We start from the raw sequence: 17,264 nt of genomic DNA on the forward strand, positions 1-17,264 counted from the left end.
AGCTTATAACGTTTAAGTGGTAGCAAAAACATCCAACGGTTCAAGTGTACATAAATAAAGAATACACGTTTGCATTCTGTGGCAGTGGAGTAGGACTTGGGGCCTTGCAGTGCCATGCTAGTGGTCTGCTTCTTGAGTCCCAGCTCCAGAATGCTGCACAGTGAAAGTAAATGCATGAGAACCTGGGTGAGTCTTAAAAATGTGATTTTGAACAGAAAGAAATAAGACATGAACAGACAACCATACCCCACTTAGATAAAGCTCAGAAATGGCAACACTGCATGTTTTACAGGGGTATGCGTATAGGTGCTATATAGGGACAGGCGCATAGGTGTTCTGCATATGGATATTCAGTTAGGTGCTATATATATAACCGGGTAAGTAGTGGCCAAAAGGAGTGGTGAAGATGAGCTCTGATATGTTTACCTCTGGGGAACAGGGAAGGGGACGGAGTTGGCAGGGGCACATGGAAGCCATCAAAGGCGTGTAATCCTTTATTCTCAATCTTGTGGTGTGGTGCCCATTCTTCGGGGGTTTCTCTTATTCTTAGATACACACATTCATGTTCTCTGCATGTAGGTTATCTTTCAAAATAGAAAGATAATGAACTAATTTCAGATTTTTCTTTTAAGTCTTTCTGCAGCAATTTTTGTTATAGAGCATCTAAATTTTTTGAAACACAGATTCCCAAAACTCCAGTATGGGTTCGAGAGGAAGAGAGGTAATTAAATCTTTATCTTGTTTTTGTTGTAAGTGATCTTTCTGCTTTTAACATAGGCTGGGACTGGGCATAATTTTCTGTAGACTATTATCATTTTATGCACATTAGCTGTGGGTAGATAGTTATATCTTAGGCATAGTTGTTAAGGATTTTTGAATGGAAAGTCTTACACGCAAATATTTTTTCTCTAATGTACTTTTAATCACAAAATCATTCTGGCTCCTGCTTTGCCAAGAGTGTGTGTGAATCCTGCTAATGTTACAATCCTGAGTTAAAATACTGCCTTTCTTCAGAATACTAGCTCTAGGGATCTGGCCGAACTCACTCTGCTGCTATGATAACATGCTTATTACAATAGCTGCAGTATCCTGAGTTTAAAGAAAGCCAATAAAAAAGTACCTTTCTGCTAAAATGTTTGTGGTCATCATAGGGCTTTTGCCTCAGAAAATAATTAAACACTTGCAGTATTGTACTGATGCAGAATTTGAAGAAATGTATTAATATCTCAAGTGAGTATGCGAGTGTAGTAGCAAAAGCAACAGTTGTCATTATTAAAGCAAATTGTATGGAAACTCAGGCAAAGGTATAAAGAGTTAGTGTGTTCTGAAGGATGTGATATATGGCACAAGCCCTGTCATTTGTGCTCAGACAGTGCTAAGTCTCTAAGTGCTCAGATGGGTGCTAAGTCCAGTGACTTAGGTGTGAAGAGGTGCAGTTGTCTTAGAGCAGGCAAAACACATAAGACTGTACTTTAAGGAGGTCACTGATCTAAATTCTACCAGCTCATTGACTGTGATGACAGCACTTTTGATAGCATGTTCCTTTGTTATCCTTTCTATGCAAAACTTACCCACCAATCTTTGGCCTTAAACTGAATATAATAAAGACTAAATTGATCGTTTTACCAATATCTGTAAGATTTTGGTTTTAGAAGATTAAAAAACAGCATTGTCCTAGGTAAATGGGGGCTCACACTTTTTTTATTAATTTGTTTATTCATTTTACATCTTGATCACAGCCCACCCTTTCAGCTCTCCTCCAAATCCCATCTTCAAAAATTCACAAATCTCTGCCCCCATTAGCCCTTCCCCTTCTTCTCAGAGATGAGGAAGCCCCCACCCCTTGGGTACCCATCCACCCTAAGACATCAAGTTGAAGCAAGACTAGTTGAAGCACATCCTCTCCCACTGAGGCCCAACCAGGCAGTCCAGGTAGGGGAAGGGGATCCAGTGGCAGGCAACAGAGTCAAAGACAGCCCTGTTCCAGTTGTTAGGAGACCCACAGGAAGGCCAAGCTGCATATCTGCTTCAAATGTGTAGGGGGACTAGATCCAGCCCCATCATGCTCTTTGGTTAGTGTTTCAGTCTGACTAGCCCCCATGGGCCCAGGTTAGTTTACATAGTAGGTCTTGTGTCCTTGACCAATCTTATTCCCTACTCTTCTACAAGACTCCCTGAGCTCTGCCTGATGTTTGGCTGTGGGTCTCTGCATCTGTTTCCATCACTGCTAGATGAAGCCTCTCAGGAGACAATTATGCTGGGCTCCTGTCTGCAAGCATAGCAGAGTAACATTAATAGTGTCAGGGGTTGGCTCTCCCATAGGAAGGGGCTCAAGTTGGACCAGTCATTGGTTAGCCATTTCCTTAGTCTCTGCTCCGTCTTTATCCTTTTGCATCTAATAGGGAGGACATTGTGGGTTGAAGATTTGTGGGCGGGTTGATCGTGTCACTCTACCTTGTACTTCGCTGTGTCTCTCAGCAGACTGCTACCACTGAGAAGCAGTGCATTCCACTTCCATTAAGTAACACCAGTTGACTTGCATTATTCTTGTCTTTTACTTACAAACACATCTTCTCTACTTAGCCTTCTTACATTTACTTCAAAACCATTTACCAAACCACACAAAATAGTGCATGCCTGTAATCTCCAAACTTATGGGAAGAAGCAGGAGTCGAGACAGAGCTCAAGGTGATCCTTATCTGTAGAGTAGAGTCCAGGCCAGCCTGGTGGACATGAGACGCTGGCGTAAGGAAACGGGAGGGGGGTGGGGAAGGCTTTGCCAAACTAGCTGTCCTGCCAGCTCTTTTCCTCAGACATAGTTACTGCACTTAACTAACCTTTTCCTACGTTTCACCCCTCTATGTTCAGAATATCAACTTTTCCTAAGATCTTGAACCCTTGATCTATGTCACTTTATGTTTGTAGCTATGAGCCTTTCTTACATTTTTAGTGGAGGAAAAAAGATGAAAATAGCCTTTTATTCCTCTAGACAAGTGCCATTAATTTATAGAGTATGCAATATTCTCTTAGTACCTGGCAAGACGCATGCATGCACATGTACATTCATGTTACCATATGCCTGGCAAGACACATCCATGCACATGTATATTCATGTCACAGTATGTGTACCTGGCAAGACACATCCATGCACATATATATTCATGTCACAGTGGTCACAGTGTGTGTACCTGGCAAGACACATCGATACACATGTATATTCATGTCACAGTGTATGTACCTGACAAGATACATGTATGCACATGTGTATTCATGTAACCATATACCTGGCAAGACACTTACATATACTTGTATATTCATGTCACCATATATGTACCTGGCAAGACACATGCATGTATGTGCATATTCATGCCACTGTATATGTGCCTGGCAAGACACATGCATACACATGCATATTCATATGCACACATAAATCTCAACCTATGAATTTAACTGTAATTGAGATAACAGAATAAATACATGAATGAAGCAATATTTAATAACCTGAGTGTGTATAAGATAAATTTTGTGACATTGCTTAATGACAAACTGTAAACAATAGAAAAACTGATGGGAGTCATTTGATGTATTGAGCTCACTCGCTGTAGTGACCCTCGCCTGCCATTGTTTCACTTTCTGTTTTTTTAGTTCCCAATATATTAGATAGTTCTGAACATATTAGATAGAAGATTCCAGAAATAATTTGTAAGTTTTAAATTGTAAACCATTCTGAATGGCACAAGAAAAATCTCACACCATGTTGCTCCTTCTTGCTCATCGGGACATAAATCATTTTTCCAGAGTAATCACGCTGCACATGTGCACCTGTCAGTCACTTACAAAGAAAACATAGTGTAGTAAGGTTTGGCACCTTTCCTGATTTTGGGCATCAACCTTGAGTCTTGATTATGTCTCTCATGGATTAGAGGGCACTACTGTATGTCATGGGAAAACAAGAGCATAATAGGCAAGAAAAACCAGGCTGAGTGTGGTGTAGGAAGTCACTCTTGGGTATTTGTCTTGCAATGCTGAGGGTTGAACTTGGGGCCTTTTACTTGCTAATCAAGGGCCCAACAAATACACTCAAGACACATAGTTTTGTTTTTGTTTTTGTTTTTGTTTTTTTGAGCAGAACCTGATCTGCATTGCTCTTCATGGTGAATCGAAAGAGAATCACAAACGCTTAAAGGAACCATAGAGTCAGTCTAGTCCCTGTGTTAAGTCCCTTTCAAAAACTGAGCATATCTTATAAGCTAATGATGGCTTCTGAATGAGGTCAGGAATCTTCTCATTGTAATCAAAGTGATTAAGGGAAATTGGTGAAGGGTCAGTCTATACATACATCTTCTCATTGATATCATCTAACCAGAGCCTCTACTCTTGCTGGTTTTAGGACTGTATCCTACGTTCTTTGGACAGTGCTGGCTTAATCTCTATAGTGTGGCTACGCTATTACCCAGTAAATCCACTAGAGGTCACTGGTGTCACTGAGCTGGTTTTCTAATGCATTTTAGAGTAAATAGCAGTCCATAGAGTTTTAAATCATGAACATAAATTGCATAACAGTGATTTAATAGTCAATTTAAAATAAAAATTTTTAATCCATTTCAAGTAAAATATACCTTATTGCAATGAATTATAAACTTGTAAATTAATACATTGTATAGTCTGACATTAGGCATATAACTTTAAAAACAATCATTAAATGCCTTATTTTCTGCCATTTTTATGTCCTACTGATCACAAGTCTTGTCATCACTGTTTGAAGCACAGTTTTGTTTACTCCAGCTCAGGATTTCAGTAATGCTTTAGTATTAGAAAACTATTTCTTAGCCCTAGAGCATGGTTCCTCATTTAAAAGTAGAAGTTTGCATTTGGTTTAGTCACATTCTGATTAATGATCACCATGAGACTGGATATAGACTTGTGCTGTCTTGTTATAAGCTCTGATTTAAGAATTTAGACTACTTAGGATGCTTTTGTTTATAAAGCTAAAGGCTGGTGAAGGACTGGGTCAAAGTTCTAAATGAGAAGAAAAGCCAGGGGTATTTTTTAATGTTTTTTTTTTTTTAAGATTTATTTATTTTATTTATATGAGTACACAGAGGAACCGCATCCCATTACAGATGGTTGTGAGCCACTATGGGGTTGCTGGGAATTGAATTCAGGACCTCTGGAAGAGCAATCAGTGCTCTTAACCACTGAGCCATCTCTCCACCCCTTTTTTTAATGTGTTTTAACCCTGACACATCATGGTCTTATATACCAATAGGAAGCAGAATTACACTGCAGAAAGGCAAAGCAGGAATTCAAACCTGTGAGTTGAGCTGAAGCAGGGGCCCTGCAGGGTACTGCTTACTGGCTTGCTGCTCCTGGCTTGCTAGCCACTTCTTACAGAACCCAGGATCACCTACCCAGGGATGGCCCCACCCACATTGGACTGGCCCTCCCCTATCAACCACTAATTAAGAAAATGCATATAGGCTTGTTTTCAGCCTGATCTCATGGAGACAGTTTCTTTCTTTCTTTTTTTTTTTTTTTAAGATTTATTTATTCTTATTTATAACTCTGTAGCTTTCCTCAGACATAACACCAGCAGAAGGCATTGGATACTATTAAAGATGGTTGTGAGCCACCATGTGGGTACTGAGAATTGAACTCAGGACCTCTGGAAGAGCAGTTGGTGCTCTTATCCTCTGAGCCATCTCTCCAGCCCCTGGAGACACTTTCTAAATTGAGACTCCCTCCTTTCAGAAGACTCTAGGTTGGGCCAGGTTGACATAAAACTAGCCAGGATATGTGGGATGAATGAAGGTATAGATCAGAAAAATAAAAAGTGTGGAAAGAATCCACACCGCAAACATTTCCAGTAACCAGTGGAATGGTGGTGGGTATTTGCCATCCAAGGAATACCACTTAGTCTTGAACATCATCAGACTAAAGTGAGGACTGTGGGTTGATTTCAGTGATCAGAAGGCAGCAGGGAAACCAGGACAGTTGAGATGCTGGGGAAAGACCTGCTCCTGTGGGTCAAGAGAAAATTGGAAAATCACCTTTAGAGCTGCAGAGATGGCTGGAACAGCAGACACCAGCTTCATTCCATGTGCTTTGTGGTGGGAAAGACTGCCAAAGTCAAGTCTGCCTTGTCACCAAGGACAGGAGGACAGGCGTGCACAGCGCCTCCTGTGTCTGCACAGCACCTCCCGTGTGTGCACAATACAGGCTTTCCTGGGTGAGGGTTAGCTGGTCAGTGTCGTGATCACTGTAGAGGGAGACACTTGGGCCTGACGTTTTATATTGCAGTCTTGAAATGTCAAAATTCAAATAAGTTCTAGTTTCATCTGTACATTAACTTGACTTTAATTAAAAGAGTTAGGTTGGGGGTTTTGTTCTTGGCCTTAAAATTGTTTTGCAGTTTTACAACCCCCTAGTACACCCTTGTTTGGGCCTTTAAGAATTATGTTTGGTGGCTTAATATTGCTGTATTGTGCCTCTAGGCCTTTCTATTTCTTTTTTTTGCTTCTTTTGTTTATTTGGTGTTTAAAGGTTCTTCTTAAATTGTAGAAGGAACTTAAATAGTAGAACATTTGCTGAGTGTGCGTGAGGCCCTGGGTTCAGAATCTAGCACCACAACAATTACCTTTTTTAATGTTCTTTTTTTTATACACATTGGTGTGTTGGTGCTTTGCGTACATATATGTTTGTGTGAGGGTGTTTGTGTGAGATCTTGGCGTTGTAGACAGTTGTGAACTGACATGTGAGTGCCGGGAGTTGAACCTTGGTCTTAGAAGAGTCAGTGCTCTCAAGCACAGAGCCACCTCTCCAGCACCAACACAACAATCACTTGTAAAAGAAGGCCTCTTTCTCATCACTTCATAGGTACTTTGAATTTGTCTGTCCCTGTGGACTCACTGGCTGCCTGCCATGTCTGGCCCTCTGTGTTTGCCTCTCATTTCTCTTTGAAGCTGCCCCAGCTGGCCTTGAACTTCTGTTACTCTGTGACAAGATAGTCTGGGAAGACACAACACACATCCTACCCATCCCAGTTAGGGAGCCCAGAACAGACCAAGGTCAAACGGTGACCCAATGCATTTTATTGGGATTATTACAGGGATGTGGGTAAGGGGGTACTAACACTAGCAGAAATGATCAAAGTCAGCTGCATTACCAAAACTGACCCCTGCTTGGGTGACAGCTCACAGAAGCCAGGAACCTGGAGGCAGCTCAATAAGTTGGAGAGTGTCCTTTCCAGGTGACCCATTCTAAAGCTCTTCAGGCATCTGGGCAGGTTTCTGCTTCTTCCAGGCAGCTGTTCTGGTCTGCCATAGCATTCATTTCAGCTTGTCTTGTCTGAGAATGACTCTCTCCAGGATTCATCATTTACTTCTGAGAGGGAGGGACCTAGTGAATCTGTTCAGTTTCAGGGCCTTCCTGTTTTGAGCTGTTGACCATCTAGTTTGAGAAATTTCCTATAGGATGGAATGTTTCTCTCTCAGAGGAAACTGCCACATTACTACATTACTTCTGATCCTCCTGCCTCCATTGCCCACCATACCTGGTTAATGTGATACTGGTGATGGAGTATGCTAGGAAAGCTGTGCCAGTGGAGCTACATCTCCAGCCCTGTATTTGCCTTTTTAGTATTCATGGTGGTCAAACAATGTATACCCAAATTGTTCATAGACTTAAGTTTAACTTAATCAATCTGTACAGGGCCTAAAGAGGTGGCTCAGTGGTTAAGAGCACATTGCTGCTCTTGCAGAGAGGATCTTGGTTTACTTCCTAATGACTACATCTAACTCCTAACTGTCTCTAACTGTCTGACCTCCTCTTCTGACTTCTCCAGGCACTACACACACTTAGTACACAGATATTCATGTAGCTAAAACACCTTCTTAAAAAGCCAGGTATGGTGGCACCTTTATTCCCAGGATTGGACCTTTGTGAGTTCAAGGCCTTCAAAAAGGAAACAGACACAGTATAACATCATGGCTGTCTCAGAAGTTAGGTTGACCAGATGAGAATTACAATATAGTCTCTGTCTAGAAGACCTGGTGGATCAGTTTAGAACCCAACTTAAACATGTGTAAAGTGAAACATTTAGATAATAGTTCTGACAATAAAGAAAACCTGATAATCATATTAATTGGAGCTCACAGTGACTAGAATTTAGAGAGCAGAGTGATTTTACTTTTGCCCATGTTTGTCAAGGGAAGCTGTACTGTGTGCATGGGATTTGAACTTAGTTTTGAAAATGAGTAAATTTTAATTAAACAAAACCACCAAACCCAGATTTTTGTGCATGTATTTTACAGTACTTTGTCCTTTTTTTCCTTAAGGAAGAAAAAAAATTTTCATCTGAATTACTCCTTTAATTTAATACAGTGCAGCTGTAGTTAGCTCTTGCTGGGTCCATTGCCTTCATTTTCTTCTCTCATGTTTGTTCCAGGCCTCCTGATTTTCAGCTGCTGAAGAAAGGACAAAGGTTCGTACAGTCACTCTCACGGGCCTGCGTGGGCCAGGTGGCATGGTCGCCTGGACTGGCTGTGCTGGTGTGCTACAAAGACACGCGTTACACGCTCAGCATTCTCCTTTGTGAGGGAAAGATGACTTGTTTGATCTGTCTGATTTATCATACAGCTGTCCCACTGAGGAAGTCTAATTAAAGCTGTTGAAATAGACACAAACACAGCCTCTATCTCAGACACTTCTCCTTTGTTGGTGAGGTCATGCCCATTGTATTTGGAGAAAGCGTTTTATGATCTTGTTTTATAGGATTTTAAGATATTAATGTTTTAATCATTTGAAAGAATATCTTACATGCCAATATGAAGCGCATGCTGTAGGTTTTTGGGTTTTGGTTTTTGGTTTTGCTAATGCCACCTCACAGCTCTTCAAGGTGTTGTTTGCTCAGCCATAGCCATGTCTCAGGACAGGTCCTTTTACTCTCAGATTAAATGTCCCTGGTTGCTAATCACTGCCTTAGTCACAGGGTATTGAGCACAAATAAGAGATCCTTGTTTATTGATGGACACCTTTATGGCTTTAACCTAGTATAAATGTAATTGCTTAAAACTTCAAGAGACAGAATGGGATATAAAGACTATGAAAGTTTCTTTCAACTTTTCATTTATTTCATTTTTTTTTATATGTTTAAGTGTTCCCTGCATGTATGTCGATTTGCTATATGCTTGCCTGGCGGGCACAGGGAAGTCAGAAGATGGTATTGGCTCCCTGGAACTGAAGTTAAGGGCAGTTGTGAACCACCTGGGTGCTGGGAAGTGAATCCAGGTCCTCTGGAAGGGCAAATGATCTTAGCCACTGAGCCGTCTCTCCAGCCTGTAGTCTAATTTCTTAAAGTTAAACTTTCTCTTCTTCTTATCCGAAAGTTACTTGCTCATGATGTATGTTAGTTTAAAAACTCTATGTAATCCTGGAATTTTGGAGATTTTGATCAGTTTCTGTATTCCCACTAGGACTTGCTTTCAGCGCCTTGCTGTCTAGCTTGGCCTTTGCTCCTTCCCTTCCCATCACGTGCATCTAGACCAGGCCTCAAAGCTGACGAGTGTGTTTGAGGGCAGCTGCTCATGCGTGCTTGTTTGTCTCACCATGAGCTGGAGGAGCTCCTCCTAACTTGCCTTTGCTCCTCCTGAGTTCTTAATCTGATTTAAACTGAATCTGAAAATCAAGAGGTGCAGCCATGGGACAGCTGTTATCTTATTGTTTGCATTTGTGAGTGCTCAGGTTTAAATATCTTTCATTGAACTGTATTGATGTGCCAACTTCATTTTCGGTTATGACTTTTGTGTTTTTTCATTCCATGAAATTTTCAGTATAATGGTCAGCCAGAACAAGAAAATATTAACCATTTTTTCAAGCAAAAGTTAATATTATTGAATAGGATAGAGTCTTTAAAGGGTTCTGATGTTTACCATACTGCTTTAAGAATTGTAAACTGTTAGGAACAGACAAAGGAAAGCTGGAAAAGAACTCTGTCAAGCATGTATTAGATATGGAGAAACAAAAGCCTTCTGAAATGTAAGTGTGTGAGTATAAAGTGTAAGCTATGTCTAAGGGACAGAAATTCTTACCTTGGGAATTCTAGAGTGTACCTATGGAAGAAAGTTTTCATCTTCCATTGACATGGTTTTTGATGTTCTCTCCTTGTACAGCGGTAGCTCTGGAGAAGTAGTACAGTTCTTCAGAGACACCATTACAGCAGGAGATGTTGACGGTTCTGGTGCTTTTGATGTGCAGTGTGAACCTGCTTCTTCCAGCACTTGGAGTGAGCGTACCAGTGATGAGGAGGAGCAAGGCTTTGTCTCTTCTCTTCTACCAGGAAACAGACCAAAGGCAGTGGATACAAGACCACAGCCGTGCACAAAAACCAGCATAATGAAAAGGAAGGCTGCTCCGAAAGTGAACTCCAAGCAGGGAGAACAGACCATGTCAGAGGTTACTGAGCAGTTGGATAATTGCAGATTAAATAGTCAGGAGAAAGTGACCACTTGTAAACTTCCTTTAAAGAAAGAAAATACTCAGATTTCTTCACCTGGCCCTTCCTGTGACAGATTTAACACTTCGACAGTTTCTGAAAATGAACCCAGTGTATCACAAGTTACTCTTGTCGGCATAAGCAAGAAGAGTGCTGAGCATCTCAGGAGCAAATTTGCCAAATCTACCCCAGGTTCTGGGTCAGCCTCTGGTTTGGTGCAGGTACGTCCTGAGGTTGCGAAGGCAAACTTACTCCGAGTTCTAAAAGACACTCTGACTGATTGGAAGACAGAAGAAACACTCAAGTTTTTGTATGGTCAGGACCACGATTCTGTGTGCCTGAAACCCTTTTCAGCCTCTGAGCCTGATGATGAACTTGATGAAGATGACCTAAATTGTGACCCAGGTAACTGTGGCCCTGCCCTGAGTCCAGGCCAGAACAGCCTACATGAGACATTGCTCTTTAGGGGCTCAGACACAGCCATTAAGCCACTGCCACGTTATGAGAGTTTGAGAAAGGAAACAGAGATGCTGAACCTGAGGGTCAGGGAGTTCTATAAAGGGCGCTGTGTTTTCAATGAAGACTCTACCAAGGCTGAGGACTCAAAAAAGGTAGGTCTACATGATGAGTGTTTTAGGTTGCTCCGGAAGAGCAAACCTGAGCATATGCCTCGTGCTCTGCAGTGGAGTAGATCAGTTGCTTAGTTAGATGTTTCTCTGGTGACGTTTAGTTGGCTTGTCCATTTAAAATGTCACAGATATGGCTGGGGGGGTGGCTTACTGGAACCTTGAGGAGCTGGGTTGTAATTAATTCCTAGCACCAATAAAAGCTAGGCACAGCTTACCCAATGTGTGTATCTGTTAGACACTGCCAGGCAGTGTGGCCAGAGAAGGTGGATTCCAGGAGCTCCTTGATCAGCCAGTCTAAGGGGACATCTCCAAGTTCAAAAGACTATATCTAAAAGCTAAAATGGAGAACAGTGATAGAGGAAGACTGCTAGCAAAATTGATGTCTGGCCTCCACATGCCCAAGAATGCACACATGCACGTGTGTGACACCTCACAAGCCCCAAGATGAGATGTTACAGATGAAAATACAGTAAAGGAACTTACTGGGAAGAAATGGATATAGATATTTGAATATCTGCTCTGTCATCTGCTAGCTTCTTAAAGTTAAGATGCTAATTAGCTGTAAATGGAACTTCCATTGTTTTTGATAACATAGTTCACAGTCATTATACATAAAGGTTGAGTGCATGCTGAGAGGAAGGAAGGACTGTGTAACATTGCCACTCATATTTTTGGTTCATATGTACTATCTGGGAATCTTATGGCATGAAGAAAAGAGTGGGTAACAGTCTTATTTTTACCATATAATTGTTATTAAGTTGTAAGTGATGTTGCCCTAAGATTAAAAATGCACTTAGAGGTTTGGAGAGATAAAGTGGAGCTAGAAAAAAAAAATAAAGATTTCCAGTAACCCACATCACCATAACCTGATCAGGGCAGCAGTCCTCAAGAGTCACTTCCTGCAGAGTGAGCTCCTTCCAAGTCTGTCCTCCAATTGGGGAGCATTACCCATAACCCTCCTCCTTTGACATGCCCTGACCTGTGATTCCGTTAGAAAATCTCTGCTGAGGTTCTTAGTATCTGAGCTGCCTCTTCCAGGTTTACCCGGCACTCTCCTTGAGCGACTCTCTCCAGGCTCTCAGCCCAGACCCCTTACTACCCTGGTAGCTCTGTGCTGCTTTCCAACAAAAAAGATAGGTTTTGTTTGGTTGGTGGTTTTCCTTTCTTCTCTCATTCCTAGTTCATTGGAATGACCTTACCCCTTTCTGGAAACACTTTCCCACAAGTAGTAACTTCGACGTTAATCCTTAAATGTACATTTATAGCGAGTTTAGTAGTTCACAGAGGAGACCACTACCCTCCAAAGAGGGCAGGTGGCCAGCCGGTTTCATGTACCTGAGAATGACTTAAGCTGAAGATCAGGGTTAGATGTTTTAGTTCTTAAGTCTTTTTCTATTACTAGAGGAGTAGGAGTAGACATTTCTATTTAATGTTACTGCTCTACTCATTTTAAAAAAAAAAAGGTTTATTTCTCTTTGCTTTAACAATGTGTTTCAGCGTGATCCCAGCTTCCCACTGATTGATTCAAGTTCCCAGAACCAGATTAGAAGACGGATTGTTCTTGAAAAATTGAGCAAAGTGTAAGTATGGATGTGTCATTCTGGCTTTTTAAAAGATTTAAATCAACTCAGTATTTTCATGCATTTGCAATTTATAAATATCCTTGAATTCTGAACATTTTTTAGTGATTTGAAAAGCTTGCATGAGCTGGTACAACCACTCTTAAAATTAGTTTTGCAGTTCCTGACAAAATTGGACATAGTAATACCTGGAAGCCCAGCTATACCACTCCTGGGCATATTCCCAGAAGATGCTCCAACGTGTAATAAGGACACATGCTCCGCTATGTTTATAGCAGCCTTATTTATAACAGCCAGAAACTGGAAGAAAATGTGGTACATCTACACGGTGGAGTACTACTCAGCTATTAAAAATGATGAATTCATGAAGTTCTTAGGCAAATGGAGGGGACTAGAAAATAATCATCCTCAGTGAAGTAACCCAATCACAAAAGAACACACATGGTATGCACTCACTGATAAGTGGATATTAGCCCAAAAGCTCCAAATACTCAAAATACAATTCACAGACCACATGAAGTTCAAGAATAAGGAAGACCAAAGGGTAGGTGCTTCAGTCCTTCTTAGAAGGAAAACAAAATACAGGAGCAAATATGGAGATAAAGTATAGAGCAGAGACTGAAGGAAAGGCCATCTAGAGACTGCCCCACTTGGGGATTCATCCAAACCCAGACACTATTGTGGATGCCAAGAAGTGCTTGCTAACAGGAGACTGATACAGCTGTCTCCCAAGAGGCCCTGCCAGAGCCTGACAGATACAGAGGTAGATGCTTGCAGCCAACCATTGGACTGAGCATAGGGGTCCCACACTCAGTACTGAAGGAGTTGAAGGGGTTTGCAACCCCATAGGAAAATCAACAATGTCAACCAACCAAAGCCCCCAGAGCTTCCAGGGACTAAGCCAAAAGAATGCACATGGCTTCAGCTGCATATGTAGCAGATGATGGCCTTGTCAGGCATCAGTGGGAGGAGAAGTCCTTGGTCCTATGAAGGCTCGATAGATGCCCCAGTGTAGAGGAATCGAGGGCAGGGAGGTGGGAGTGGGTGGGTGAGTGGAGGAACAGGGGGAAGTAGAAGCAGGGGGAGGGAGGATGGGATAGGGTGTTTCCAGGAGTGGGGGGGTGCCGGAAAAGGGGATAACATTTGAAATGTAAATAAAGAAAATATCCAATAAAAAGGAACAAAAAAAAATTGTAAAGGTGGCCAGAGGGGAGGGGGGAAGAAAAGTATGCATAAATTTCCTCACTTGAAATTTTTCCATCTTAAGATTTATTTTTCTCAGATATTTTTTAGTAATAAATTATTTTTGTAGATGACATAGGAATGTCATAAAGGGGAAAAGTGAGATTGTAGACTAGAAAAACAAACTATCCCACACCTTCCTAAGCCAGCAAAGAAACAGAGGGCTGTTAAAGCAAGCCCAGGGAGCTCCGCCTTGTGGACAGTCATGCCACTGGACATTGCCACTGCTGGTTGGCTCGATCAGCACATCTGCATGTTCATAGGCCCATTTCACACCCAAGAACATGAGTTTCATTTGGTTCAACTTGTGCTTTGGCTTGAAGTGCCCTGTAATGGGAAGGATTGTTCTTAAAATCAGCCCAATCACAAGTAACACTTAAAAACTGCCCATTTCTGTTTAAAACAAAAACAAAACAAAGTTTGCAAATCTTTTTTTCCAAAGGTAAGAGATCTACCGTAAACTTTCCAACCTGCAATTTCTGTTTTTAGCAAGAAAACATGAAGTGTGTTAATCACTGTTTTGGAGTTAAAATAGTCTTGATAAGATTAGTCAGAGGACAGGGCTTTCATAGTGAAGCTATGGAATTAAAGGTACTGACAGAAAGAAATGGACAGCAGCCAGGTGGTTTTGCATTACAGGCCTGGCACAGCCTGAAGCAGCAGGGCCACACTCTCTGTGGCACAGCCTGAAGCAGCAGGGCCACACTCTCTGAGGCACAGCCTGAAGCAGCGGGGCCATACTCTCTGTGGCACAGCCTGAAGCAGCGGGACCACACTCTCTGAGGCACAGCCTGAAGCAGCGGGGCCTTACTGTGAATAGTGCTTTGACTTCTCACTAGTCATGAGGTGGCCTAGCCTTCGAGACTTCCTCAGTGCCACTGTTGGCATGGAAACTCCAGAGTTAGGCACAACATGTAATTTTTTTTGTTCTTTTTCTCCTTAGATTGCCTGGACTTTTGGGTCCTCTTCAGATTACAATGGGAGATATTTACACGGAACTTAAAAACCTCATTCAGACTTTCAGGTTAGTGTTAATGGTGTAATTTTTCCTTCTCTGTTACTGATGGTATTGATTGTCTTGCACAGTGACAGGTGGATGGGAACATGAGGAGAGGAAGGGATTGACCTTTGTGGACTCATCTTAGACTCAGTGCTGTTTCCTCCTCTTGTTTCTGTTGAACACATCTCCTTTTTGGCTCGAGTTCTGACACATTTTACTTTGGATAGCTTGCTTGCAAAGTAACTTCATTTAGGAGGAAAATTATAGGATGAAGAAAGAGGACTCTGTCAGTAGGAAGCCAACCTTGTGAGCGTAATACCTGCATTCAGCCTCAGGTGCCAGGTTTAAAAAAAATGAAAAAGCCGGCATGATCGTGTGCTGATAATCCTAGCACTGAGGAGATAGAGGCAGGCCTGCTGGCTGGCCAGCCTAGGCTGCTTAGCAAGTTCTAGGCCAGAGGGACAACACCTGAAGAACCCAAGCTTATCCTCTGACCTCCCTATACACACACACACACACATACATACAAACCTCCCCACACATACACACACACAAAACAACTCATACATGTACACACACAAATTTTCCCATACACACACACACAAACCTCACACACATACACACAAACTTCCCCACACAGATAAACACATACAGACCTCCCTTTATACATATATGCACAGAAACCTCCTCACATATATACATACATAAACCTCCCTATACACACATACAAATCTGCATATACGTATACACACAAACCTCCCACAAACCTCATCACACAGATAGACACAGATATACACACACAAACCTCACACATACACATATATAAACCTCCCTATATACATACACACACACATAAACCTCTCCATACACATATACACACATGGACCTCTACACACCTGTATACACACACAGACCTCCCCACACACATACACAAGCCTTCCCACACATACACACACACAGGAAAATTACATCCATGACACACAGCTCACTGAGCTCAGTGGAATTGTAAAGTGTACACCAGGTGAGTGTCTGTGTGAGCCTTGGGTTAGCACAAGAAGCAGTGCAGATGGATCCTCAGGGATGGTCTTACCTCTGACAGCACAGCCGAGTGTGCTGAGCAGGACAGGACAGGGTGGACTTACAGAATGGCGAAGGCACCGACTCCTGAGAACTCCAAAGGCCTTGGGAACTGAAACAGCTGAATTTCCTGATTGATAAAACATGCACCTAAGAACAGTCTCAGGGAGAAGTCCATATTTGAAAGTGAGTGTTTAAAAATAAATCTGAATAAAGATCATTGATTATACAAATTCAGGGATGACAGAGTGATCTTCAGAATGGTGCAGACCTTTGGAAGATTAAGTGGTTTGTATAAGAGAGTCCAGCCAGATAGTATAAAGTTGAATTTTCTTTTGTATCCCAGTTCATGATGGAATCGGACCCACCATATGTCTCTGCCAGAGCTGTGTATGCAAAGGGAAAAGTTGACAGTGATGGTGGGTTTGGGCTTGAGGTCCACCTTGTGGATCAGAGACAGTGATGGTGAGGTTGGGCTACAGGTCCACAGTACAGAACCAAGACTGAGTACTTTTTTTGTTCTGCCTTCTCAAGCAGGATTTCACTGGTTTGTCAGGGCTTGCTGTGCATCTCCCTTCCACAGTAGGTGGATACCTCATCACTGCTCTGTATCACTTAGAAGAGCTCTTGGGATAAGTCCTTTCAGAGGGGAACTTGTAGTTCATTTGGAGCGCACTGGCCTAGCATGCATGAGGCACTGAGTTCTGACCCCAGCACTACCAAAAACTGCCCCAAAGCGAGTCCTCTCATCGTGAACTACATGTTTCCTAACCTCATTTAAAATAGATTAAATAGCAATTACTTTGTATATCCTAAAGTAATGTTTGAATATTGTCTTAAATAATGACAAAACTTGAGGCTCTTTGATCTTGTTAGAAACTCAGAGAAAAGGAAACTTAATCTACAGTGAGATGGGCTCCAGTTTGGTTGCAGAAGTGCCATCTGGGTCCTGCTGCCTTCAGGCTTCATGCAGTCTGACTTAATTGGCCTGACAGTTAAGTGAAAGAAGATTGTATTAGAATTGACTGCTGTGTGGCATGTGTATGTATATGAACAGCCTACTGTCTCACAGAACATCCCAGCCCCCCGGTTTTCCCTCTGCATGCAGTCAGTAGTATACTTTTTACCAAGTGAGGATACTTGTGAATGTCCTGCCGCAGTTCTTCCCATTGTTTCCTCTCCCTCTGTGTCTAAGGACATCTTTGTTTTTTTCACTGTAAGGTACAAGATTATGTCTTTTAAGA

The 17,264-nt window shown here is 41.9% G+C and overlaps 1 protein-coding gene across 2 annotated transcripts in view; it reads left to right on the forward strand.

Moving 5' to 3' along the window:
• Positions 1 to 17,264, forward strand: part of Rpap2 (RNA polymerase II associated protein 2) — a 73,554-nt gene that overhangs the window by 9,549 nt on the left and 46,741 nt on the right. For both annotated transcript variants that reach the window (XM_031337204.1, XM_031337205.1), the window contains exons 6-10: positions 633 to 721; positions 8,447 to 8,482; positions 10,170 to 11,103; positions 12,619 to 12,701; positions 14,887 to 14,967. In XM_031337204.1, the coding sequence (XP_031193064.1) occupies positions 633 to 721; positions 8,447 to 8,482; positions 10,170 to 11,103; positions 12,619 to 12,701; positions 14,887 to 14,967 (1,223 nt within the window). The remainder of the gene's footprint in view (positions 1 to 632; positions 722 to 8,446; positions 8,483 to 10,169; positions 11,104 to 12,618; positions 12,702 to 14,886; positions 14,968 to 17,264) is intronic.

This window comes from Mastomys coucha, unplaced genomic scaffold (assembly GCF_008632895.1).
Source record: "Mastomys coucha isolate ucsf_1 unplaced genomic scaffold, UCSF_Mcou_1 pScaffold22, whole genome shotgun sequence".
Taxonomy (NCBI): Eukaryota; Metazoa; Chordata; class Mammalia; order Rodentia; family Muridae; genus Mastomys; species Mastomys coucha.